Source organism: Vicugna pacos, chromosome 5, assembly GCF_048564905.1.
Source record: "Vicugna pacos chromosome 5, VicPac4, whole genome shotgun sequence".
Lineage (NCBI taxonomy): Eukaryota > Metazoa > Chordata > Mammalia > Artiodactyla > Camelidae > Vicugna > Vicugna pacos.
In genome coordinates, this window is record NC_132991.1 from 82,748,382 (window position 1) to 82,775,914 (window position 27,533).

Consider the following 27,533-nt stretch of genomic DNA (forward strand, 5'->3'; position numbering starts at 1 on the left):
CAAATGTTCATCCAGTCTCCAAAAGTGACTTACTTGCCAGTTTTGAATTCGTGCACATAAAATTGCCATTGCTGTGTTAAAAGAAAGAGAGAAAGAAAGCGTTCTCCCTTATCTTTGAAGAAGTTAAAAGCATCTTCTCTTCACTGGCCTTATTTTCCATGAGCTTGTCCATCTGGTTCACAGTTGCCAAAATAAGAGTGAGAAAGGGCAGCAAATAAATGTCAGAGAGGCAGCCAATCTGCATAAATCTCCAACTCCGTCCAGAGAAACTCCTTCCTGCCCTGCTGGGACTTCCAGTCTTGTGACATGAGCCAACGGGCATCAGAACAATGTGGAAATCAAAAGACTTACTTTGCCCAAAGCCCTTAAATGCAGTTTCTCCCATACCACTTTTCCACTAGATGGGCACCAGTGTGCTGCTTTATAATAAAGCAATGTTATCCCAGCAACTAGGTGCCGTATGACCTGGGTATGGAATTATTTCAGGGTGTTTTGGACTGACCACAGGAAGAGCCACTTTATTCTTGTTAAACTGTACTCTAAGAAAGCATTAAAACAAATCAATCAGCTATCAAATCTTGTTTCACCAAATATGAAAGCAAAGGGCAGATTATAAGGAAATAATACTTAATATTTGTTCGGAATTTCAAATGTGTTCAGGGCGACTGAAACATCACAACCATCCTCTGAGGTTATGGAGCAAGTTAGTACCACCCCCACTTTGGAAGAATCCAGCTCAGAACGGCTAGCGAGCTTCCCTTCATCACACAGCTAGTTAGAGATTGAACTGGGGCCAAAAAGTAAAGTCTTTTAACTCCAAAACCCTTCACAAAAGCCACAGTTATATCTGGTGCAGAACTAGATCAGCAGTCCAATGTGCTGTGGTTTCTTTACCAAAATCCACAAGTGGAAGAAACTTTAAGAGGCTGCAGAACCAGCTTAATGAGCCGCAAGACGAATGTTCAGAGCGTGTACTTCAGTGCTTCCCCAGGATGCTGCAGTCATTTAAATACAACCGGTGATAAGCTCCATTCAAACGCAGCCATAATATCAGTGCTAATGCTGATGATGCTGGCTACATCCTGCAGTTGTCCAGGGCTTTGGTCTTCCTGAAGTATTTTTCATACCCACTGTCTGATGGAATTATATGATTCTTTGAGATAAAAAAAATTTTTTTTACTTTAATTTTAAGCACCAAGGAATAATAAGGCAATATAAATCTCTAACATGCCTTGATGTCAGGTGAAGTAAAGCAACATGAAGTTTTTAAATCTGAACAGCCTAGTCACTAAAATGACCCAAATAATAGGTTTCTTATTTCTTATGTAACTCTCAATAAAACTAAGGGGCACTCGATACCCAAGTAACCTCTGTATTCCCAAGAGACAAATTGTTCATGATAGCCTTCTCTTTTCCAGCCACCTTCTTATTTGCAGCTTCTGAAATTCAGGTCCATGTAAAAGACCCCTCTCTGAAGCTTAACCTGCAAGCTGGGGGGAAAAAAAAAAGCAACAGGAAAGGTACTCCAACTTCACAAACAGCTGTTTTATTAAAGGGCTGTCTAGACTTAAAAGAAAGCCTTGTCCAGAGGCTGGCTGAATCTCTCTCCTGGAGGCTTTCACTTTCTCTGTGTCACCAAGTCATAACCAGAACGCTGCCGGCATCGCACGCAGCCCTCCGCCCAGACGACACGGACCTGGGGTATGAGGATTACTTGGTTCAGGAAATGCAGCATACCTAGTAGCCTCTGCTGTTGATCCCGGTTGGGAACCAAAAGCACACTTGGAAGGAGCTCTCACCTTCCACGAAGAAAAAGCAGAGCGAGCTGTCCTGAAATTTGTAGACTTACAACAGTGGTATTAGCTTGACTTCTTTTAAAATGTTCTGTACTGTCACTTCTCCCAAGAACCAGCGCGGTGCCCGAGCCTGAAGTAAGTGTTATGTCAACTAAAGAGGCTTAGAGGGGAAGAAAATGTGATCTAAACAAACCTCTCTGAGCAGACATCCTGCTGTAGGCTTCAATGGGAAACATTTGTTATGAAGTAATAAGAATTTGCATAATTTTGGGGAAGACTTTGTTTTCAAAGTAATTCTCTTTTTCACCTGCTTAGCCCTTTGCCGTGTATGGCTTTGGTTAAGTTTTGTTGATGGAGGCTCATGTTTAACCAACTGTTTTTAATTTACAAATTAAACTTGTCAGAAGTAGAAATCCTTCCCTTGGAACTCTTCCAATATGTCAAGAATTAATTCTAATGAAAACGGCATTGCCTCAATGCAGGATGGCCAGTCACTTATTTTATTTACACAAAGTCCTTCTCAGTTTCTTTGATAAAAGCAGCTAAATCTTTTTCCTCTTTCATGTTTTGTCAGCACTTGATTCCTTTTGTCCCTTGGCTATTTGCCTAGCTGTGGACAATAAGGCAGGAAGAATAGAAGCAGATTGTTGGAATGGCCCTCAATAAACCTAATTATGACATGTTGACTGCCCTCACCATGACACAGTCAAGGGACCCAGGCTTATTCAATTACCCTTGCCAGGTTTCTCTTTCAGACCTAAAGTTATCCTTTGACTGTTTGTATTTCTGAACAGTATTCATGTTCATTGTGAAAGAAAATCCCCTGGACTTTGAGGGGTTTTTAAGTTGACGCTGTTATTGTAGCTAATTTTTATTAACTGAATGATAACATGATAAAGAAATAGACTTTTGTTATGTAATAAGAACAAATCAGTGTGTGCTTAAAAGTTACACCTCTCTTTCCTTTCTCTTCCAGCCAGCCCGGCAGGACATGTAACCTGAATTAATAAACAAAATAATTTCTTCAACCTGCATAGCCTTTACAACGTGACACAGAGTCAAGCGCCGCAGAACCAGACTGTTGCTTTGCTGTGATTCTTCTTAAGTTAAAAAATAATCATCACATGATTTGGGGGGAGGTGTTATTTCAGGGTTCTTTTTAAAACCACCAAGAAGGTTCTTTGCCCTATTAGCGCCAAAGAACATAAGTTCATTGGTACCTTTACGCCAACAGCTATTTCTTCAGCTGTTTGAGATGGACAGGATGCACAGTATTTAATTAAAACTCTGGCTGCTGGTTGGAGGAGCCCTTTCCCCCTCCAACAGATTGTTTGGAGATCACGCCCGTGGTTCCCGCAAAGCCAGTGTATAAAAGCTGTGTGTCAAGTGAACAAAAGAGTGGAAAAATGAAGGAATGCCAAAAATCAGCTCCTGATCCATCCTGGCTTTTAAGTCAACTAGGTCTGATAGAATTAATATTCAATTGTATTTAAGCTTCATGAAGCTTAGCAGGAACAATTGTTTTGTAAGTTGCAGCATCTCTGGGTAATTTTCTTTTTTCTTTTTCTGTTTTTCTGTTGAGGAAGCTCATTGTCCCCTTTAGGTAATTTGACAGCTCTTGGGACTATAATAGAATAAAAATTCAACCACAGTATAGCAAAGTAGGTGCTATAATTCCTTGAATTTGTTGCTCAGTTCACTTCCTTCATTACAAAATTCTTATCATTTGAATAAAAGCAAATCTAAATTGTAATCTGCCCTACAAGTGAATTTGGTGTTTGGTGGGGGTTTGGGTTGTTTTTTTTCCTTTGGTTTCTAGGGGAATTACCTTTTTGATCTTAATGTGAGAAATCAACTTCACAAAGGACTTATGAAGTAAAATATACAAAATCCTTAGCGTTTGAAGAATGTTTGGAATAAGTACTGTCTAGAATAAATTCTGCTCTGCTGTTGCCTCTCCTTGCAAAAGCAAGTTTCAATTTCTCCAAATTCTAAAGGGATATTTTTAATCTCAAACATCCAAATTGAATTACAGAACAAAGTCTTTAAGTATTATTAATATAACTTCTTTAAGTGGAATGTATGTTTACTTTATATTACAGAATGTCATTTTACAGTTTAGTTTTAGCATTTGTTGATCTCATTTTCTTCAATGTGTATAAATTTGCATTCACACTGACTTTTCAAAATTATCCCTCTGAACAGTTATAAAAATAATCATCGTGGTACTCTACCTATAAATAAAAAAACACTTCTTTTAATTGCAGCATGGAAAACAGTGAATGTCTCACCAACAGAAAGTTGAAGTGTCCTCCCAATGTGTTCAAATTACTTTAACCAGCAAATGTAACCTCTTGTATAAAGGAATTTTTTAAAAAAAAAGTCTGCTTTTGCTACTTCATATTGGAAATGTTATTAAAATATCCAAGATGTCTCAATATTTTAACCTGAAGCATATGTATTTTTGCATTCCTTAAAATATTTTAATGTTTTTATATAGTTAAACAGAATAACAAGTCTTCTTCGAATCTCAACTAGCACTTCCCTAAGAAAACATGCAAAAAAAATAAGTAAAGGAAATAAAATATTCAGATCAAATACTGCTCACCACCCCAAACTTGGCAAAGCATTATAAATGCCTGCTGTTTTAAAAGTTATACGGTTATCTTGCTATTCAAACTCTGTTAAACAAATGACTGCCATAATGCTCACAAATTCAACTTCTTCAAACCTGCTGGAACCCAATACGTCAGTGTAAGTCAGAGGTTTGCTTATGCGTATGGTAAAGGGGCAGCATTGACCTGAATTATTTTGTTTGTACGCGGTTACTCAACTAAACTTCTAATGTTGACTAAAAGTAGCTGAGATCAGATTTCTTCTTTAATCTATAGGTCAAGTGGTGACTTTCCTATCAAATAAAATTTTTAATTTGCGATTCAAAGTTCAAAACTGCAATACACTTGATCTGAGTACGGAATAATCACTAAGAAAAACAGAAACAAACTCTTTTGTATGGTAAGCAGTAGTGCTTATTATTCGGAACGTATAAAGGGGTATAGTTTTCTCTTCCTGATGTTCTCATTTCATAATGTTCAGCTTCTACTTTTTAAGATGGGTAGATACTGTGTAGCAGTATTGGCTTACATATGTTTCCGTAAATCTATTTGCTTAAGATTTTGAAAAACTACAACAAAATTTGAGCCACTGATATCAGATGAATAAGAAAAATTATGCACGTAAATATTAGATTGGCTATTTTATATGCTCTAGGAATTCCTCAAACAAAAAAAAAATGACTTTTCACAATTCATTTTACATTGGCAATTTTATCACTTGATCTTTGTGACTAAGGACTGCAGCATTTGAATGAATCATTGTTTTCAGAATACATATTAAAAAATTGATATCTAGTAGATGTTGGCTTTTGAAATAATTTTCCTCAACAAAAATAAGAGTAAAAAAGTGAGGGGGGAAATTATTAAAATCTCCTCTTGTTAGGCTGTGACATCTTGCCTTGAATTGTTTTCAATGTAACACAGAAAAAAATATTTCTTATGTTCTCTCCAAGTTTCGAAAATAATTCATAGCAAAGTCCTCAGGGGAAAAATTAAAGTTTTCAGATTTGTAATTATCCCTTATATAATCTTTACGGGTTTTCTCACAAACTCTGTTTTACGTGGAAATTCTTAAATGATTCAAATACGATTTTTTATTTGTAAGTGTATATGCATTTATTTTAAATCACAGTCAAGAAAAAAAATCTTGTTTATCTGATTGATTCAGTTTCTGAGAACTGTTAGTGAGGGAGCTAATTTAAGTTTAAGTTATGACAGCAGAATCAGATGAAGTGAATGCACCATTGTCTGATTCTCTCCTCAAGCCCAGACAGTTTCTAGCTTTGACCTCATCACTTACCAGAAATCTCATGTGTCCCTCTCTGGGCACAGATGATTTGAAAGAAGGATGTTACCGTCCTGCTTAAGCAACTCTAACTCAAGGAGGAGTTCTCTAACCAAAACCCCCAGGCCTTTCCAGTCTGGAACCACAGCTATGATGGGGTGCAAGAAAGCATGCATTTCCCCACCTGGATGGGGAAGAGCCAACGTGTCCACCTGCTCAATGGCACAGCAAGTCCCCACCCTCACTATTCCATCACGAAGGGCATCCTTCTCTCCAGAGACAAGACCGGTGGGAGCTGCTCACCTTCTAAGGCATTGAGGGGCCACAGGCTTCCCCATTCTTGCGCTGATACCCCAACTGCCTGGAAGCCCCACTGTTTGCTCAAACAGCTGTCTGGGGCTTTCAAAAGTCCACTGAGAGCAGGACATGGCTGCAGCTGCCACAGACTGCCAGACGTAGGGGAGATGGTAGCCTTCTTGACCAACGATCCCGTTTTTCAGAGGAAAGGAGAATGAGGTCCGGAGAAGGAAAGCAGCCTGGTCACAGAGATAGTTTCAGAGACCTACGAGAAACATCTAAAAATTGCTTAATGCAGCCTTGACAGCTGAGGGAAAGGGCCCCCAGAATTAAGGGCCTTACCCATCTGGCCACATCCAGGGACTGGACGAGAGGTCCCTCATCTTCTTGTGAGGACTCAGTCCGTGATCCCTTTAAGGGGATCCTTTCAAGGACTGAGCATGTTGTGTATCATGAGGGCCGCATGGATAAATTCTCAGCAGCCCTGGATTGCCAGACCCAGGCTTTGACTCTGTAAGTGAACGAGATAAGGCGCGGGAAATCAGAAAGCATCATCTTGGAAGCTCCAAAGTCCAAGACACAAGTGGAGGGTAATTAATTGACTTTATTATCAGTAGCAGTAATGGCAGAATTTTGCTGTCACTCACGGCCGTGCCAAGCCCATACTCCATGCACAGGGAGCCCGTGTCTCCTCACTCTGCCTTTCCCACCCTAAACTGAATGGGGACAAGGGTAGATGCAGTTTTGGGGGACCTAAAGGCTTTTATAATTTCAGGAGTGCCTCTGAAAGGCAAGCACACAGATGAGGGGCCCTGGAACTAAGTGTTCCTTAGCTCCGTGGTAAGCCCACCTCTGCCAAGGGCTCCTCTTTCATTCTCCACCTGAGAGGGCCTGGGGGAGATGGGGCTGTTTCTAGAAGCTTGTATCCCTGGTTGTTATCTAGTACTTACAAAGCATCAATCAAGTCTAAGTGCCAACTTTGGGGGCTTAGCAGGAATCCAAGATCATCAGAGTCCACAAACACAGCAGGCTGTCTCTGAGCCCCATAAATTGCAGGTGAATGGAAACCTCATGGCTTACATCCTCCAAAGCAACGTGTTTCTAAAGCTCTCCAGAACCCCAGTACTGAGAGTCCAAGAGCCTCTGGCTTTCCAGAAGACTCCTGGAAGTCTTTCAGACTTCAGAGCACTTTCCAGAAGCTCTCCTAGCCAGTGGGTCCATCATGAATGCTACCCAGCCCCAGGCCCTACTCCTTTTGTGGAAGAGAGCCTCACTTCTTCTGACCTCTGACAATGATCCAGCCACCACTAGAAGCACGGACACTCAGATCAGATATCTGCTCCTTGGGAAGGTTTTGAGCTCTGAGGCAAGATGGGCCCCACAGCGCCCTCCCTGTCCATGGCTCTAAGCCAGAACAGATCCTGTATGTCTTTCTTCTGGCCTTGCTTGTTGCCAGGAAGCCCAAAGGACACAAGCTGAGGCCCTTCCCTGGCATCCAGGAAGTGTGGAAAATCTCCCTACAGGGGAGAACGCTCTTGGCCTCACCTGCCTCATCCTGGAGAGCTCAGTGGGGTACCACGCCATGGCAGAGTGTGCTCACCAGCAAGGAGCCTCCTCAGTGTGGAACTGGTTCTGCCCATTCATGGTGAAGCTGGGATGCACAGGGGTGTGATTTCAGGGGCATCAGAAATCTATCTCTTGCCCTCACTCAAAAGATTTCCTATGTGGCTACCTGGAATTCTGCCACTAGGGATTCATTCCTCCATGTGCCAGGTGCCTTTTGGAAACTGAAAATATCCTTAAGAGGTAGGATCAATGTGAGAGAGGTAAGGCTCAGTGGAAGCAATGGTATATGTGTGCGTGTGGAGTTGGGGTGCACAAGGGGAGGATAAGCCAGGCAGAAGCAGGATGGGGACGGGAGATAGGTAAGGAGATAGGAAAGCAGCTAAGGCTGACCTCCCTCTTTTTACCTAAAGTCAGCTCATAGAACCCTTTGTGAAAGGAAAGTGAGGAAAACATTTTCAAAGGGTTTAGGAAAGGAGGATGGCAGGCAGGAAGATTTTCAAACATCCCTGTCCAAAAAAACCCAACTTGTTCCAGTAACATTGCTTCCTATAAACTACAGTCTGAGTGACCGTCTCCTAAAATTTTTCCAAAAGGGTTTTCCAAGTCCCTGTGAAATATAGTCATTGTCTTTCCTAATAAATTTAATTTGGGTTTCCAATTTTAAAAATAAATAAATAAAAAGGATTCATTTCAGGGGGGAAAAATCGTTACTCTAAACTCGTAACATTAAATTACAATAATTCAATAAAACGATGAAAGTTAGCCAGCCAGCAAAGATTCAGACCAAATTTGGCTCTCTGTGTCATTTGTCTTTTGTAATAAGGAAATTGTTCCGCTCCTTATGTGTCCAAGTTATGTGCTATTACTGCACTAGGAAGAAAAGCCTATCTAGTGGCTTAGTTTCAATTTTTCTAAAAAGGACAGACCCCATGACACAAGGGTGTGCCAGGGAATGAGCACCTTGACCTGCACAAGCTCTGTGTGTTTCCACACTCTCTGACCACTTATTTGAGGCTCTGATGACACTAAGATGAGGTAGGTAGCCTTTCCTAGTCCCCATCTGGCTTTGTGCGCAGGGTGCCCCCAAGAAACCCCAGCTGACACTTTCCACGGGCAGGAAGACGACAGACAGGAGTCAAAGCCCAAACAGTTCACTGACAAGAGCCCAGAAGCTGAATTCAAAGTGGGCCAGGCCTTGAGTTTCCACCCTGGCCTTCTACATGGAGCTGATTCCCTGTAGAGTGGGCCACTTTCCACACCCTAGGCACCCCCTCGTGCCTGCATTCTTAGGTCAGGCTCTTTGCAATTTCTGACCTGATGCTAAATCCTCAGCCCTCCGTTTGCCTTCATGTTTGAGACAAAAATTCAGCAAGTAGTCAGAGCTTGGCAGGGCCAGTGACCACAAGCAGACATTGGTTGGCTTCAAGTAAGAAACGATAGAAGCTGCCTTTCCACTGCCCTCTGATAAATGTGCGTTGCGTGCATTCAAGCCCCGGATGTGCCCCTTCTGCGGAGAAGCCAAGCAAATCTACCACCTGGAAAGTTTCCACCCTGGATAGCTTCCCAAATCATATTCTGCCCTGGCGCAGTGTAGGTTCCCCGGAGGCACTGTGACGAGACCTCATTTATTCCCGCGACCTCCTGAAACGAACTCCAAGGCCCCTTTAGAAATGGTCTGAGAGGATGTTAGAAGTTCCCCCAAATTTCCAAAATAGAACCAACAATTCCAGACCCTGAGATCCCATTCACTTGGGAATCATGCAATGGAAAGTTGAAGTGTTTCCCTCAAATGAATTCGTGGGTTTCTTTTTATTTTAAAAAGTTGCAGGTCTAAAAATTAGAAGAGAAGGGACAGCTCTCCCACCGAAACCCCTGCTCCCTGATATTCAGCCAATTCCCCAGAGAATGTCTCTGCCTGCTCCCTCCCTGAACCTGTATGAGGACACCAGCACGGCTGCCTGATGGTGTGTTGAGAATCGAAAGTTTGGTTGCTCTGCTGATGTGGACTTGAAACCCACCTACATTATATGGTCTAGCTTTCTGTTGAGGACATCACAGCAACTTGACAAATCTCAATTTTCCTCGTTGGGATTAACTCTCCCAAGCCCCTCCTTCCTATATGGAGTGCTGCATACTTTGGCAGGTAGTAATCAAATGTCACAAATTATGGGTCTGATTCAATCCAAATTATGCACAGAGCTGGGAGGTAGTGAGTGGGGGGGAGCCGCTTTTGATTCCTCTCAGCTCTTCACAGATGCTCTAAATGCCAGCCTGTTCACATCCCTGACTGATCCCTTTAGATTTCCATAAGTCAGAGGAGAAGCAGAAAGAGAACCCAAGGCATCCAGCTAGCTGTTTCTGTTGAAGCACAGACAAAAGTTCTGGCGTTAGGAGAGCACGCCTTCCTGCCGCGTGCCCTGTAGAACAGCGCTACACGCTGTGAGGCTGGCTGCGGGAACAGTCAAGAAAGAAGACTTGTTTCTGTTTTTCCGTTATTTTTAAAAACCGAATCAAGATTTTGATTTTCAAAAGTAAATCCTTAGCCCCAAACTTGTTCTCCTGTTTCTGAAAGGCCCAGTCCTAAGAAGGAAAGACTTGATACATTGATTTTATAATATTTGTTGGTGTTCACAGCTCCAGGTTTCTCAGGGGAGATTGGAGAGGGTTGTTTTTCTCAGTAGTTGGAGCACAGTTCTTTCTGGCTCACTTTGTAGACTTGAACTTCCAGCTTAGGTAAGCCAGGTACTCAGCAGCATCAACAACTGAATTCCTGAGCATCAGATTTAAGGGAAAATAGGTTGAAATGATTTGAGGGAGGCAAGGTATGTGCAAAAACATAAGAAGTCTTTTGTGTCTATAAGGGAATGCATACATCCCCCTAAAAGTTCATAAAATTAAAAACTAGTCTTTCCCGAACTCAAGAAATCCCAAGAGCATCAGACCACCACTTTTCAAAAGTTAGGAATACAAACTATGTTTTATTATTCATAATCTGCACTCGTACTCATTCAAACCTAACTTGGTAACCCTGAAAGACAATTTCTTTTTTGTAACTAAACAATCAGAATAAGTTGTCTCTGAATAGCTCTAAAGCTAGCCATCACTTTTTCAGCACAGAAAGAAAAAGAAGTCAAAATGCTTAAATTCATGTACCATTTTTGATGGAGGTGAAGTGAAATAAGCAATAGATACGAAAAAAATAAAAGAATAAAAAGAGGAACCAATAAGGCAAAGCAAAAAGCTCTCCTTGGATTTAGAGAATGTCCCGTTTAGAGAAATACCAGAATATTAGAGGAGCTTCCTTAGCAGAAATTTCAAAACCTATGCCCCTACCAACGTACAGTGGTAGAAGGAAGTGTCTCATTTTTCTCGTGCAGGTGGCCACAGGCAAACATGCACACACTCCATGTTTGCTAAGCATTTCTCCACCGTTTGCTCCCAATGCAGAACCCAATCCACCAAAGCTATCAAAATTACAGATGTCATTCCCTTTGCCTCTCCCGCAGTGGAATTATTTTACAAATAAACTCGCACATGTGCCAAATGGTGCTGTTAGGGCAGAAACACTCTAAATGCTGTTGAATGAATCATCATTTGCCAGTAGAATGGAGTACGATGCTGCTACACAAACAGGCTGAGGAGACCCTCAGATCCTGACATGGAGTGACTGCAGAGGTCTATTCGAAGGTGGGGGTGGGGGAAGCAAGGTGCAGAATAGTTTCTACAGTGGACTACCACTTGTGCAAAGGAGGAGAGACTATTTTTAAGAGTGAGAGAGAGAGAGAAATTTAATTGCTTGTTTATGCAAACTCTCTGGAAAGATAGCCAAGATATCGAGGGACCCGGGTGGGAGGAAAACATCCTTTTCTATCTTTAAAATTTTGTTCTCCTTCCACTTTTATTGAGATATAATTGACATACAGCACCGTATACTCTTTTTTTCAGTAAGGGTAGGGGGTTAGGTTGTATATATTTTTTTTTAAAGGAGTTCCTGGGGATTGAACCCAGGACCTCATGCTTGCTAGGCACACACTCTGCCACTGAGCTATACCCTCCCCCTCTTCTATCTTTTGAATTATGTACAGAGTAAAGGTTTTATCCAGCCAAAAATAAATATGATGATTTAAGAATACAATATGACAAAGCACATATTTCTCACTTGAGTGTCTGGATGGGCAAGAGGGCAATCCTTGGGATAAAAGAACACTTCCCCTTTGAGGCTGAGAGTTGGCCCCCATAATCCAGGAGTCCCCTTGCCTCTCAAAGCCTTCGGGGGGCCAGCAGAGTCCAGAAGGAAGGCCCAGGGCTCGCCAGCGAATTTTTATCAGTTCACTGGGGGCCGGCCGGCTGGCCAAGGAACCCGGGCTGCCTGCTGCGACGCCTAAGCCGTGACAGCTGCGTAAACTGGCGGTGCCCCAGCCTGACCTACTGCAGAGACAGGTCAGCCCAGTGCATGCGGGGATAAGAAAACAACCTTCCTTCTCTCCAGCGGCTCCACTGCCAAGCTGCTCCAGCGGGAGAACCACAGGGCAGGAGCCCGCCAGCCCCCACACGTCTTACAAGCCAGGCTACTTTCTATTCTCCCTCGCATCACACCCCAATCACACAGAAGCCCCAAGCGTTGGGGGCTGGATAGAGGGAAACTGAATAGAGAGGTCACTGAAATGTATCCTCCAGCTTAACAAATGCTGTTTTGCAAAGTTTCCTTAATATTTCTGAACGCAAATTTTAAAGGAGAGGGATTAAGAAGAATCACGCAGAAAGAAAGAATGCACACAATCTCACGTGCGGAGCTATAAAGACATTTACGAACAATGAAGCCGGCTGAAGAAGGGATGAAATGAGACATTATACAAACACAGTTCTACAAAATGAAGGCTTGCGACAGGATTTCAGGAGTAAGAACGTATGTGTGAGATCTGTTTTCCAAAAGCAACTTGTTTGTCCATCCAGAGGGGGGTGAGGGAGGGAATCTGTGCAAACAAATGCACAAACAAAACAAAGAAAAGTTTGATTTGGAAGAGTTTTCAGTAGCCAAGTTAGCCTAAGAGAGAAAAGTAATCTTTATAGAACTGGGAGAAAAAGTGACTTAGACTATCTTTTGACATCTCAGTGGATGGTTTTCGAATTTTACTTTTTTTTTCAAATCTATTAAATCAATAAAGCCTATTGTATTAAAGGGTTTCTTATCAACTCAACTCAATTTTTTTGACTCAGTAAAAGTGTACTTTGTGTGAGGCGATGTGTGCGTGCGTGGGTGCATGTATGTATGTTGGTCTTCATTGTTGCTCCTAAGCCTGAATTAAGCTTTTATCTGCCCTTGGGCAGAGCCCATCTGCCAGTAGACTAGTCACTTTCTGCATGTTCAGAGGGTTTTTTTCCCCCCAAGATTTTGAGTGTTCCTATGAGAGAAGTATAACTTGCATCTTCTCATTTTATTTTCATATCACCCTGGGAAATTGGTATAATGTGCCCCCATCTTACCAGACATCAAAACTGAAGTTCAAGGGGTCACACCTGGAATATGCTTGGTCTCAATTTTAGAGCAAAATTAGGGATGCAAGAAGAGACCACTTTTACCTTGGATGCAATGCTGTTATAAGGCAAGCAAAGACATGAAAAAGGACTTTGGGGTGTGTTTAAGTCAGGCAAGAAACATTTAATTGCTTAAGGGAACCTCAGTCAGGAAACTAGCCAAGTAGGAATCCAGAAAGAAGGAACCTGTTGCTTTATTTAATAATAAAATGAATTGGACCAATTAATTTTCTTTGGTTCAGGTTAAGCTCAACCATGGTAATTGGGAGACACACATACACACCCTCTGGCCAAGATTTTCCTAATCATGATACTGTACTTAAATATTGGAAGAATTTTAAAATATGTGTTTGAAAGTAGACTCTATGAGTCTATAATTGTTTTAAAATAAGATTAAAAAAATAGACCTTGTAGAGGAAACAAAAATGATGTTAATATTCCCAGACAATGCCTAAGTCCATGCTAACTGGGTAAGGTAATGCTTATATTAGGGTTTGCCAAAATAAGAAGAAGAAGAAGAAGAAGAAGAAGAAGAAGAAGAAGAAGAAGAAGAAGAAGAAGAAGAAGAAGAAGAAGAAGAAGAAGAAGAAGAAGAAGAAGAAGAAGAAGAAGAAGAAGAAGAAGAAGAAGAAGAAGAAGAAGAAGAAGAAGAAGGAGGAGGAGGAGAAGAAGAAGAAGGAGAAGAAGAAGAAGAAGAAGAAGAAGGAGAAGAAGAAGAAGAAGAAGAAGAAGGAGAAGAAGAAGAAGAAGGGGAGGGGGAGGGGAGGGGAGGGGAGGGGAGGGGAGATGATATAAGGGTATGGTGGCTGTCCTTTTAGCATATCTGTGTACCTCTAAAAATCACAAGCCTACAAATGTAGGCTTTTTGTTAAAAATGTAAGTTTGTACGTGACCATATTAACTATGAAATTATACCAACTCCATGTTGCAGGATAAGTTACACATGGCAATTAACTTTCCTTTCTTAGCCATTCTCTCCTAACTTACTTATTGTTTCCATCTAATGACATAAAGCCAAGTACACTTAGTTCTGCAGTTGTTTCCAGAAGTACGCCTACCATCCAATTGTAAAATTTTTGAAAATTTACATTTAATCTCCATAAAACTATACTATGCAAATTCTCAATATGATCCTGAAAAATTTTAAATGCTGAAAATTGGTGATATTTCTTCTCCCTCAATACTATACTAGTTAGCCAAGAAGAATCTCCCTTCCTTTTCACAAAGTATTTTGATCAGCTATTTTAAAATAGAATCCAATGGAATTAGATCCAGAATGAATGGGAAATTGGCTCCTAGAATCAAGAGTTTATATTAATCTACTGTTGTAGATGCAGTAAATCTGCCCCCCCCCCAAAAAAAACCATAAGAGTCAAAAAATCACTAAATGAGGTTAAGGAGACAAATATATGGCTAGTTGGCCTATCATGATTTCTAATTTGTTTTACTGGCAAAGATTCATTTCCTAGTCACTGCAGTAAGAAGGAAGACATTAAAAACTCAGACTACTTTGATCGAGCTGCTTCAACCCAAAGAAAAGGGATTCTTTGTTGTCTTTGTTTGTTTGTTTTTAACTTAAATTGCAGCAGCAAAAATTTAAATGCTACAAACTTTGCTGTATTCGATGTACAAGGTAAAATCCTTTTGATGATTTTTATTCTAGGAGATATGTGCATCAAATCAAGTTCTAAATTTGATCGCATTGTCCTTTGCTGACATACAATTACTTATTTAAAGAAAAGTGGCTGTTTCCATGGCAGGAATTATGTTAGTCTCTTCTTAGTTTTTATCAGGAAGGAAGGGAAACAGACATTAAAGAAGAGACTTCATAAAGCCCATTATTCCTCAAGTGTCTTCAACAACTACTTCCCATGGTTTTCATAGCTCCCTTTGACAATGGTAACGTTTCAAATTCATCTCTCTTAAATAAATGGTTTTTAAATGTTAATGAGCATTTTGATAACTGTACATGTCCCAGTTACAAACTGGAAATTCTGTATATTCTGTTCATTAGAGAGCACAACCTCAGTGGTATTGGAGATCAGTGTTTGGCCCAATAGTGCAGAGTAGAGCTGAAAACTGAGCTGTAACACTCTCTACCTGAGACTGGCAGGAATGGGCAAGAAAATCCTTCTCAACAGAGCAGAGGACTGTCCTCTGTTCCCACTGTGCTGTGCATCTTCCAAGAGAACAGCAACTTCTGAAATTCCCTTTCACTTTCTCTGACCACAATCCCCTAGCTAAAAGCAGTAGTTTTTTTTTAATAATAATATCACATTTTTATTTATTGTTTTCCAGCCTTATTGAAATATAATTGACATAAGCCAGTTGTTGAGTCAGTAATTCTGCCTTGGTATTGAGATCAGACCTCACTTGGAGCATGACTCTGCTGTCCCCCTGGCAGTATATGAACACATAGCCTGATATATAAGAGGAAAAAGTCACTGTAACTCTGCAAGTATATGAAATATACATGTACATGGAAAATACAACAGAGAACTCTCCAAGGCTGCATTTGGACCAAGGACAAGGTAACCATAATAGATCTGAGCTGATTCACACTTGCAGCTTAATCTATTTCAGGCAGCTGTCCCGCATAGCAATGGTTGGGACTATTTCAAAGAACATTTGAGCACAGGTAGATTATTAATTAATTGGGAGATAATAATAGAAAATACGCACTAATGATTCTGACTCTGTATGTCAAGATTTACCTTGTTCAATAGTGAACAAGGAAGAGTAAAAAAAATAATTAAAACAAAGTGAAATAAAAATAAAACCCTATGCACAATTACTTAATATTGAAATAAACACAGTCAGGGAAAGGGATTCAGAAAATCCCCCACACAGGCAGATCCATGATGCTCAGCTGAATATTCAAAACTGGAATCTGGCATAAATTTCACAACCTCAGTTAGAATGATTTGTTGGAATTTGCAAATTAAGCACAGAGATGCTATTTCCAAAGATCCTTTTCAGGAATTTCAGCTCTCATAATAAAAGAGAAATCAATCCAAATATATTGAATTCTTAAACCAAAAAAATGTCAAATAGTTCATCTAAAAATCAAAATCAACAGCCAAAAAATCATAAAATTATTCAGGGAAATTTTTTCCCTAGCATTCAACAGCATTGCTGAAAATGAATTGGGAAACTGTGCTGTTACCTCAAATCCTGATGATTCTAGAAAGTGTAATCCATAGAACAAATAAACTATAAACTTTTTTGTGTGTGCAACTGGGTATAGTTTACTGCCAGTATAATTTATGGTGACCAACTTATAAATAAACTTAAACGATGCACAAACTATACACACAAACCAACGCATATCTGGTCCTACATTATAGAAGGTTTAAAAATATACATGGGACTCTATCTATAAACACAAAAATTGTGGAAACACATGTAGAGAAATGCAGTCAACATAACTCCGTTTCCTGTGTATTTAATTATTCCCCACCTAGTTTTACATAAAACTCTGGCATCTTTCCTTTACATCATTCTAGTTTGGAAGGCAGTTTCAGTGAAACTTCCATTTTTTAGAAATTTAGTGACATGTGATCTTAGCTTCCATGCCTCCTTCCCCAAAATGAGGATCTATATGATGATAAATTCACCCTCTTCGCCTAAGTTCTAAACAAGAAATCACCATAGGATAATTAAAAACACCCCATGAATCTCTCCTCTACAAACCTATGACATGTAACTGCTTTCGGTTCCTATTTCCTAAAGAGAATTTGGTCAATCCTCCTTAGCGGTTTCAGAGGGAAAGGAGGATTTTCCAAGACAGATAAGTTGAAATGATCCCGCTTTGATCTCAGTGGTTAAGAATCCCTCACAATGGAAGATGGCCACTGAGGGGCCGCGATCCTGGCCTTTTAATGTGTAACAATGGTATCAACAAACAGCTACTTAATCAATATTTGGCCAGAGCTGCTGAAAACTTCCTTTTCAGATTTTAATTCCTAGTTGTAAAACAACCCCAGAGCAGCGAGTGAGATAAGGCATTAAACTGACTGCTTAATTGCCTTTTAGTGTCTTGTTAGTTATCTATGTACATTCTTAATGGTTCTTTAATCTTTATTTACCCGCATAAATAAGTTATCTGTGGGAGGACCCAATCGAACTGAGTCTTCTCTGCCCTAGCCCTGGCCAAACTCTCCCAGCATTTGCTTGTTCTTGTTCAAGCTTTTAATATTCTTCGGCTATTTATTTATGTACAACTTAAACATTTAACCTCCTGGTTAGGAAGGATTTTTTTTTTTTGGTCCCTAAAATATATCTATTCATGAATGTTGAACCTGGGTTCAGTGGCAACGCTCCTATTCACCTGATGGATTTCCGCATATTCCACTCCCTGAACCGAGGAGCACTTGCTGGTTCCGCCTCACCGCCCCCGTGGGTTTTATTGCGCAGCCCTGGGGACTCTTAAATGACCCTTCAGTAATTATTACGCACTTGAAGCCCCTACGTCCCCGTTCCGGTGCTATCAACAATCAAATCAAACTTCAAAATAAACATACAATTTCAAGCATTAATTAGAAAACCTGCATGTTTTCAATAAGGCTAGAAAGCAAGCACGCAGCAGTCAACCAAACAAAACAAGCCAGCGAAAAAGAAAAAAGCTACGGTCCGAACTCTGGTGCTTCTTTTTAAATCCTCCCATCAGGAAAATCGTTGCCGCTGCACCCTTGTAAACGCAGTGCTGTGTTTTAATCCAAGTTCTGATATTTCCAATACATTTTAAAGTGGGTGCTATTTCCTTGTTGAGTACTGTAAGGGCTTCAGAAAACAGGAAATTTACCCAAAAGACTAGAGACGACTTGGGAATTAAATTCGTGATTCTAACAAGTGGACTTGGGGAGTGGGCCGTCCACTTTAATAAAGGTTCCGATGCCACGAACGTAAGATCTTACAGCTCATGATTTTTAATCTGTGTGAAAGTTCCTCCCTCACCCTCGCTTGCCTCTCCCCCTCCTCCATTCCTCGCGCCAAAACTCGGGGGAGGGGGAAGAGACGGCCTTCGGTTCCCCTCAATTTCAGTAGCGTTCCCGTTAAGGATAAACTGCTCTTTTCATGATTCCACTGGAAATGAAATACTTCCAGGATCTTTCAAACGTCTGTGCGTTTTTAATTGCTTTAAATTATGCCCTGCTGAAAAGTTGATCTCTCCCTCGTTAATTTTAGAAACGCTCATAAGTTTATAAACTGGAGCAAAACTTTTGTCACTTTTACTTTCTCACATCCAAAAAAAAAAAAAAAGTACTGTTTTCCATAAATGTCAACTAGAAAGGGAGCGATATGAAAGGAGTGTAAGCTCCAACAGACCTATGCCTGGGGTCTCTTGGCTCAATCTTTGAAATTGTTGCAAACCTCCCACGCTCACTGGTGATTCTTAAAAGGAGTAGAGTCCCATGAAAGTGTATCTCCAGCCCCAATCAAAACATCAATTTGGCAATCTGGCCTCTCTCCCCCTGCACTCCCGAGCTGCCACTTCAAAGCCGCTGCAACAAGTCAGTAATTGTAACTTTGCATCTAAATATTTAAGCGAGAGTCGTGCAGTCGCGTGTCCATTTACAGTCCTCATCTGTCCTCTAATTCCATTACAGCACAAAGCAAAAATGTTTCCCAAAACTCACAAACAGGAAAAGCGTCACCCTGCTGGTGGTGGTGGTGGAGGAGGAGGAGGAGGAGGAGGAGGAGGAGGAGGAGTTGATGAAGGAGCAGTTTCTATTGATTAGTCACTGCTTTTGTGTTAAGGGCTTTCTTTAAAATAAGAAAAAAAATGGGGGGAGGTTGCAGAAATTTCACTAATGTGAGCCTCAGGCAAGGAAGGGGGGAAAAAAGAGGAGAAGAAGGGGGGGAAAGCGGGCTGTGTCTAGATGAAAGTGAGAAGGACATAAAGGAGGCAATTGAGTCGGCTGCAGCCCGGCGAGCTAAGCTTCGAGCCGGCCGGAGCGCAGGGGAGGGGGCGGCGCGGCGCTTTGGCTCAGGGCGCTGGAGTGGGGGCCGGCCCATTGTGGCGGCGCCCGCGGGCCCGCTCGGCCGCGCCGGGGGACGAACAGAGGCGCCCATTGAGTGGCCGCAGCGTGGGCCTTGCCCACAGCCCCCGATGCTGCGACTGGGGTTTGGCTCCTCCGGCTGCGCCAGTTCGGCTCTCGGTGCTGACTAGGGGCGAGAGAGCGTGGGTAGGGGGGAGGTTAAGGGAGGGTGGTTCCTGGCCGCCCAACCCTCTCCTTCCACCAGGGCAAAAGAGCTGGAAGGACAGACCCAAGAGGGGCACAAAGCGTCTCTTGCGCGCCAGGGCACACGGCCCAGAGCGCGCCGGGTCCCTCCGCAGAGCTGCTCTTGGATTGGGCAAGGGACAAGGCAAAGTTGGGAAGGTGAAAGGGGCCATCTAGAAAAAAGAGCAAGACCCTGGAGAGAAGAACGAGGGCAGTTCGACCTCCTTCAGGGTACTTCTGTGTCCTAGAGTCTGACAAGTAAAAAGATGTACCCAAGAAAGCCAGTCTCTCCAACATCCGGCAGGCCGGAAAGGAATTTGGAACCTCCAGAGAGAGAGCACGCCGCCCTGGTCAGGCGGACCCTGGACCCAAACGTCCCTCCTCAGCCAGGCTCTTCCCACCTCGCCTGGGCGCTCATAGCCTTTTATCGATATTCAATCTATTTTCCAAACGGGACAGCCCGGGACTGTTTGAGTCCCGAAAAGCAGAGGGAATTTTGAGGGGGTTTCTAAACTTCCCTTCAAACTACACTCCACTGTGTCCTTTCTCTGGGCCCCTCTTGCCCTCGGGGGATCATCTGGAAATGGAGCTAGAGGCGCTGAAGAGACTGACGCTGCATCTTCCTTGACAACCCCAAATTAAATTAGACTTCAGCCTCCGAGGTGTGTAGAAGTGTGTGTTTTCAACGGTCCAGCCCCCGCTGGGGAGAATACTCTGATTTTAAAAATGGTAGCAATTGCCCTTGAATGGCAGCTGGCCCAGCTAGACGGCCCAAAAGACTAGAAACATTTTGTAGGTGAAATGGCCACTTTTTCCACGCTGGAGAGTCCATAAAACTTCCTGGCGCAGCAGCTATTGGGGCTCATTGAATAATTCATCCCTCATTGCAAGCCCATAATGTCTATTCTCGGCCCTTTGTGGGGCTGTTTTCTCTTCTTTTCTCCTTGAATTATAAAAAGGTTGGCTTCCTTTGTTCACATCAAGCTGCTGGGAGCGGGAGCTTTGTCTGGGCCGAGCTAAAGTGTGAGTTTCAATGGACTCTCCAGGCTTTGTCTCCCAAGTTCATCTCCAAGTGTAGATTGTGTAGAGAAGGCCTTCTTTGTAAAAGCTGGAAAAGTTGTACAAATGTTTGACCAGCTCATTTGGGGCGTTTTGTCTCCCGGTCCTCGGTTGCTGGTGCTGCGAGGGAGCTGCCGGTCTGCCGCGCAGGCGCCTCCAGCAACAAGTAGCAAAGCCTTGCCCCCTCCACCTACCCTCCCAAGCCTCTCTTGCCCTCTGGGCTCATTGCCCCGCTGCCTTCAGGGGCCTGTTGGGTTTCAGGTTGGCTGGTTTCTTGCCTTCATCCCTCCCCAATACCTCCATGTTGCATCTAGACCTGGAATAAAAGCCGGGGTGTCTTCTCAGAGACCAGGGCAGAAACTCACCTCTCCAAAAGGAGGGGCTTAAACTGAGTCCCTGTGAAGCCTCTGCTTTAAAAGGAGGGGGGGGGGGAAACAGCATATGTATCTCCCTGCTCAACCTGCTGTGGGTTTTGGTGTCTTTTCTTGATTGCCTGTGTGTGCTAGAATGGCCAGGCTTCTGTTTATACTTGAAATCTGTGGTTTGGATTTGCAACATCTAAATTTAAGTGTCCTTTCGAGGTTGTGTGCAGATTTTTGCATTGATTTGTAAAGCTGTGGCTCGGGGGACCAGCGGTCTGCCCAAGAGTTGGGAAAAGAAGCGACCAGCTTCCCGACCCACTCTCCTACCTTGGACGCCACTGGCTGAGGGCTCAGACCCAGCTGGTCGAAGTGGGTGACCGCTCCAAGCCCCTCTGGAAAGCCACCTGCCCTTCCACAGCAACTCTAAAGTCAACTCAGCCCAACTAAGTCCCGAGTCCAGGCATAGGAAGGCCGCTTGTGGGCGGGGGCACCCGGCGACTCTCCGCGCCTTTAAAGGGGCGCAATCATCCCCAAGGCTAAAAGTGCTGAGACGCAAAACTACTGAGACCCTCCTGCTGCCCTGAGCCTTTCCCAGTTCAACTCCCACAAGGCTGACTTTCTTTTGTGGGAGTGGGGGTACCTCTAGAGCCTGAAGATAACCCACATCTGGTCAAAGGGAAGCAGGCTGCACTTACGGCTCCGCGGAAGAGATTTTTCTCTCGAGGCTGGCAGATGGAAGCCAACAAGAAGCCAGTGGTCTGCACCTCTGAGCGGAGAAAGGGTGCTAGTTCTGCCCTAGAACCCAGATCCCTTCGGTTTGTAACCCAGAACTTAGACTTGTTTGACTTCCCAGACACACACAGCTCAAACCCTACCGCATTTGAAAACCAATTTAAAACAAAGGAAAAAACAGCCAACTTAACACATACACACTTCTAAGGCAATCAATGAGGTGCAACTTTGGAACGCCACTGCCTTAAAGAGTTTTGAGTCTCTCCATCTCCCGGTCCGTGTCCCAGCCCCCGTCCCTCTCCCTCTTTCTCTCCCTCCCCTCACTCTTCTGATGCAGGAAACTCTTTGGAGATCAGCGCCTTTCCTAAGGGCGCAAAAGTTCCTTTAACCTCTAGAGGTTCAACGGACAGTCTCCAGCCCCCCAAGCGCTCAGAGATGCCCAGCCCTGGATGCCTGAGGGCAAGAGGGCAGCCCCGCACCTAGAGCGCAGTTCGAAATTCTAGAGTCCGACAGGCTGCAAGTGGTGCGGAACAACGATTTATAAAATAGAAAAAAGAAAACGAACAGAAAAGATTTTTGTGTTCATTGTAAGTGAGTCTCTGGTCTTTCACGTGAAGGCTCTTACCGGGATGCAGTGGATGTGAGCGGGGAGAGACCTTCACACGAGCCGGGGCCGCGCCGCCCTCAGGGCCCCCAGCGTCCGAGCGCCGTAGTCCGCCGGGCGCAGGCCCCCCGGGGCGCCGCCCCACGCGCCGCAGCTTACCTCGCTCGCTCAGGATGCCGTCGATGCTGTGTTTCGCCTTCTTCTCGCTCTCCTCTGCCTCCTTCCTCTCCAGGTCGGTCTCCTCCTCTTCGCCTTTCCCGAATTTACTCCTCAGGATGCGGCTGATGGAACTCACTGGGGGCGGGAGGAGGAAAGGAGCGCATACGACTGAGATTGCGGGACTGTGCTGGAGGGAGCCCCCCAGTCCGAATCGGGGTGGGGGCAGGGGGCCTAGAAGGCCTGCCCTGTACAGCTGGCTTCTGTCTCCTTCTGCATCTTTGGGCATCCTCGCCCTTCCACCCCCTCCCCACTCAACACCCTCCACCCCCCATCACACAATCGGCTTGTAGGAACAGGGAGGCGGGAGCCTGGAAATCTCGCACCGCCCCGATAGGGCCAGGAACCGCCGACTCTGTCCTCTCTACCCGGTAGGAAGCGTTTCCCTTCTGGACTCCACAGACGGTTCTCTAGATCTCCAGACTAAGAGAATTCTCCTGCCAGCCCACATCCCCTCAACCTGAAGGCATTGAGCCCCGCGGTTCGCGTTGAGGGAGGAAGAATCAGAGCGGACCCGTCCCCTGCCATTCAATTCTTTTTGAGGCTATAAAGGGTTTAAATTTCAACTGCAGAATCGTTTCCTATTGTGAAACTCAAAAGAAAATGCACTCTCCCCCGTTTATTTTTTCCAGATTCCAGTGGAGTAAACAAATCCATGCTCTGAAATATCTTATTTTCGCAGGGGAAAAAAAGGAGTTTCCTTTTAATTAAAAACAAACCCGCGCGCCCTCGCGCTCGCTCTGCGCTCGCCCCTCTTTTCCCTCCGCCTCCCTCCCCAGCCGCCGGGGGCGCCGGCTGGTCCCTGGGACTCTCGGGGTGGGGGGAATCCCGGCCGTTGCCGAAGCCTCCCCTCTTCTGCGCACACGGCGAAGTCTCGATTGGTGCGGCCCCACTTCTCCCTTCGGTTGGGGTTACCAAAACATTTGTTTCTCTTTAAAAGGGAACATCAATATTAATAAACGCTTGGCCTCCACCTCGCGTTTCCTGCCGTGCCTTCTCGACAGAAATCCTGTTTGGGGAGCCCTCAGCGGCGGTCTCTCAACCCCAGGATAAGGAGCTCATCACTCCCTCCATAAAACGTCAAAAATGTCTAGTTCATAAATATTTAAGAGACTTGGGCAGGGCCGGTCGCCTCCGGATCGCTTAGATTGATCATTGGGGTGATTATGGCTCAGACGACCTGCCTGGGTACTAGCGACCAACACTTGAGCCTCAAAAGACCTTAATGGGCCTAGTACCTGAGGGTACGGTGTTTCGATCACAGACTGCATCCTTGAGTAATTTGTCTCGAATTTCCCAGCTGAACATGCCAGGGTTCTCTCTTTTGTATTCCTCAATTTTCTTCTCCACGTCAGGCGTTGTCACCTGCTTTAAGAGAACAGGCAGGCAGGCGTTGGTACCCAGTCCTCTGGACCAGATGTGGCAGCCTTACCGCCTCCGGGCCTGGCCAGACGCTCCTTCCAGTGCCCCATGGGAAGGTTCCTCTAGTTAGCAAAAGGATCTCAACTCTCTGAGACAGTTTTCTTTAGAAAGGGGCAGACAGGAAACAATCCCACCCCGCAGCAGACTGGGCACTCTCCTTCCCAAATCAGCTCTCATAATCAGGATAAATTAAGAAGCATAACGCATTGGGGGAGGGTGCTATCTGATCCATGGAAATAAAGAAAGGCAACTCCTTACACTAAATCAGCAAGAAAACGAAACTAAAAAAGAAATGCTTGAAAGAGGAGCTGAAAAATCAAGTTAGATCTGCGACTTGTGCCTTTCCAAAGGAGCATAAGATTTTAGCCAAAGTGAAAAGCAAAATGAAATACAAAAGGTGAGTATCTAGGTTTTTTTAAACTATAGCTGGTAACAAATATGGATAATTTAAAAGACTGGCTCCTTTTTTCCCCAATAAAAGGAGTTTCCAGAGATTCTTAGAGAGGTTGCAAATGGGGGTGGCATTGGAGGAGAAGAGGTGGGTGTTTGGAAGTCTTCAGTTTACCAGAACTCTCCTTTGGTTTTGCCCTGTGGCAACCAGAAAATTATACTGAATTTCCCCCACATCCAGAAGAAAAGGCAGATCCTTTATACCCCACTCCCACTCAGCTCTGGCCTGTGTAGCTCTCTTTCCTTTTTTAAAGAGAAGCAAAATAATTTGAGGATAGCACCAAACTTCTTTTTAAAAAGTAACTGGCTCATTACAAAGAAAAATCACTTTAGCTTTTAACTGCTTGAAGACACTTTGGACTGGAGGCGCTTGGGGACAGGAGTTGGCAGAGGAATCATCAGGGAACCAAAAGTGGCTCCTTGGATTAGTATTGGAAAGGGCAGTGCTGGGAGCTGGAAGGATCCTTGGGGAAGAACTCAGCAACAGGTGGGCACACACAGCTTGCACGCTTTAGGTTTTTGCCTGTTAAAATAATTTGATGAGGCTTTCAGGATTCTAAGGCATGAAAAACAAATGCTTTATCCCTTTTGCAGAAAGGCTGGAGTTTTTCCTTAGCATTTATCAAGGAACACCAGCTCAGAGAGAAATCTAGTCCCTTCCCTTCACCTCCCAACACACACACACACACACACACACACACACACACACCCCTTCCCGGACTAGGGAAAATCTCCTTGGAAAGCTCCAGATGGCAGTCCTTGCCCCAGGGCTGCTCTTCCCTAACTCTGGACACCACAGATCGAAGGCCTCAGGGCCAGGCGGCGCACTCACCTTGGGCTTGCTGCCACCGATGGCACCGGGACGGATGGAGCCCGTCTCCTGATACCTGCACAAGATCTTAGAGACGCAGCCGTGGGACACGCGCAACTGGCGGGAGATGACGCAGGGCCGGATGCCATGGTGGGCCATCTCCACAATCTTGTGGCGGATGTGGTTGGGTAGTGGCCTGCCATTGATAAATACACCGCCGAGCTGGTTGACCCGGCCCTGGCCGAGGGGAGTGGACACTGGGAGCAGAAGGCGAAAAGAGAAGCAAACGGAAAGTCATTTTGGGAGAGGGGAGATGAACCCAACTAATTTCATACTCCTCTGGCCAATCGGCATGTTACAGCCTCAGCATTGAAACTGCTCAATTCAGGCTCCCAGAGCCAGACCCTATTCCAATCAACTTTGTTCAAATTATCAAGCAACTTGGAGGCACATAATCTTGTGTGAAGGGAACAACCAGGGCAAAATAACTCTCCCCAGTGAAACTGCCCTCCCTTTGGGCCCAAGAAAGGGGACAATTGCGGGGAAAGGAGACCCTGAGGCTGGAATAAAGTATATCTAATTCAAGGAACATCCTCCTGGCCAGGAGGCACTGGCCTTCTCCAGTTCACACTGAACTCTGTCTAATTGGGGTGGCTTTCTTTCTAAGGGATTTGGAGGAGCTGACAGTCCTTCAGGTTTCCAGCTAAGAGCACTCCAGCCAAAGGTCAAAGAGGCTCCTGAAGGCAGGCCGCAGGTGGCAGCACGTGTCACCTGTTACACCTCGGGGACAGAGACGACAGTCAGCTCTGCTTGCAGGCGTCCTCGCCTCCTATGGTGCTCTGGGTAGTATGTTCTACTCTGGACCGACCGAGGGCCAAGGCCAGGAGCCTTCCCGTCAGCATCCCGGCTCGGGCGCCCCAACCTCCTAAACTATCTAGAAAGTCTCCTTGCAAATCCTCCTGACTCCCCGGGATTCCAGAACCTTCAGGTTGACTGAAAAGCAGTTCCCCCAACGGGTTATGACAACTTTGAGATGCCTCTGGAGATGAATGGAACTCTAATTAATGAATCAAGTAATACTAAAATTTCCAAGCACGATGCTGCGCGGCGTGTGCCACCACAACTTTGCACCGGCAGGAAAATCCTTCCGGAATTAACAAGACTTCGGCAAATATGGGAGCAGCTGGGACAGTTTTGAAGTGCCTTTGGGTGGACAAAATGCGAAGAAGTTCCTTTCTGGTGCTCAGAAGTCGATTGATCCCTTCCCCACCGCGGCATCTCCAAAACAACAGGGGAGAGCGGACCGGCCCCGGAGCAGGCCTGGTCTCCAAGCGCTGCGAGCTGTTTGGAAGAGAGCGGCGCCCCGTTTGCCCAGGAAAAATCGAGTTGGGGGATCTCCCCCCGACTGCTCCCTCCTGGGTGGGAGTACCCCGGGAATGGGCTGCTGGACGCTCAGAGGAAGCTGCAGAGGCTCCGGGCAGGGTGGCGCTGCCTGGCCGCGGCCCGGGTTCCGCGCGGCTCTACGGCCTTTTCTTACCTTCCAGCGGGAACCCGCTGCGCGGGTAGTTTTGCCCCGGGCCCGGCCGCATCATCCTAGGCACAGCTCCGGCCAGCGTGGTCATCCTTCGAGCAGCTTCGCTCGGAAATTATATTCCAGGTGAAGGCAAAATAGAAAGACGAGCGCTGCGCTGGTGACCCCCAGCAACTCCCCCGAGCTTGGGGAGCCCCTCCCCAAAAAGGCTGGAGAGAGAGGGAGGGACACGGAGAGGGGGGCTGCTCGCTCCTAGTCCAGAGAGAGGCTCGAGATGGAACCAAGGAAAGGGGCGGGCAGGGAGGCCCAGAGTCCAGGGTCCTGAGCCCGAGGCGGAAAAGTTTGGTGCGAGTCTGGGCGAGCGGCCCCGCGGCTGGGGGCGCTGGGGAGGGGGTTCCGAGCGCCGCGACGAGCCGGGGAGTGGGGGTGGGAGCGGGAGGGCGGCCGGCCTGAGTCTCCTCCCGTCGTGACACCGAGTGCAGGGATCCGGGCTCGGGAGCATTTATTAGTTCTTTCACCCAAAGCTTGGTCAGGAGCCCTGAGCTGCGATTGGCCGACGGGGAGACCGTCCCGGGTGGCGGAGACACGCGCTGATTGGGCAACAGCGGCCACTTTCTCTTCCCATCCCCGGTGGTGCCGGGGCCTCTGCCGGCCCGAGAGAGGGACCCGCGCGGCGCCCCTTCCCCGTAGAGAGGAGGGTAGACCCACGGGGAGAGACAGCCCGAGGGTGATGGCACCTTCTGGGAGTGCAGAGGGGTTCGAGTCTCTCTGTCACTCTGCGTGTGTGTCTCTCTCCTTGACTTTCTATTTCTCCGTCTCCTTGTCTCTCTCTGTGTATTTCCGCGTGTCTTTTGCTGTCTTCGACTCTTCCTCTCATTCCATCTCTCTGTGTGTTTCTATGTCTCTGTTTTTCTACCTGTGGCTCTTCCCTGTTCCCATTTTTCTTGGCTTACTGCCACTGAAGGGGGCGCAATTCCAGTAAGAAGGCACTGAAGCCCCCAGACATGTTCAGTCTTCCTTCCTCTGGT

At 45.2% G+C, this 27,533-nt stretch overlaps 1 protein-coding gene across 3 annotated transcripts in view; it reads right to left on the reverse strand.

Annotated features, from left to right (window-relative positions):
* The window catches only part of PAX3 (paired box 3), a 91,066-nt gene extending 64,032 nt beyond the window's left edge, over positions 1 to 27,034 (reverse strand). For 2 of the 3 annotated variants that reach the window (XM_072961734.1, XM_072961732.1), the window contains exons 1-4: positions 26,512 to 27,034; positions 24,996 to 25,231; positions 23,530 to 23,659; positions 22,235 to 22,369 (exon numbers count right to left, since the gene is read on the reverse strand). In XM_072961734.1, the coding sequence (XP_072817835.1) occupies positions 22,235 to 22,369; positions 23,530 to 23,659; positions 24,996 to 25,231; positions 26,512 to 26,596 (586 nt within the window). In that variant the 5' untranslated portion in view covers positions 26,597 to 27,034. The remainder of the gene's footprint in view (positions 1 to 22,234; positions 22,370 to 23,529; positions 23,660 to 24,995; positions 25,232 to 26,511) is intronic. The other variant, XM_072961733.1, reaches the window with a different exon arrangement.
* Between the last annotated feature and the right edge of the window lie 499 nt (positions 27,035 to 27,533).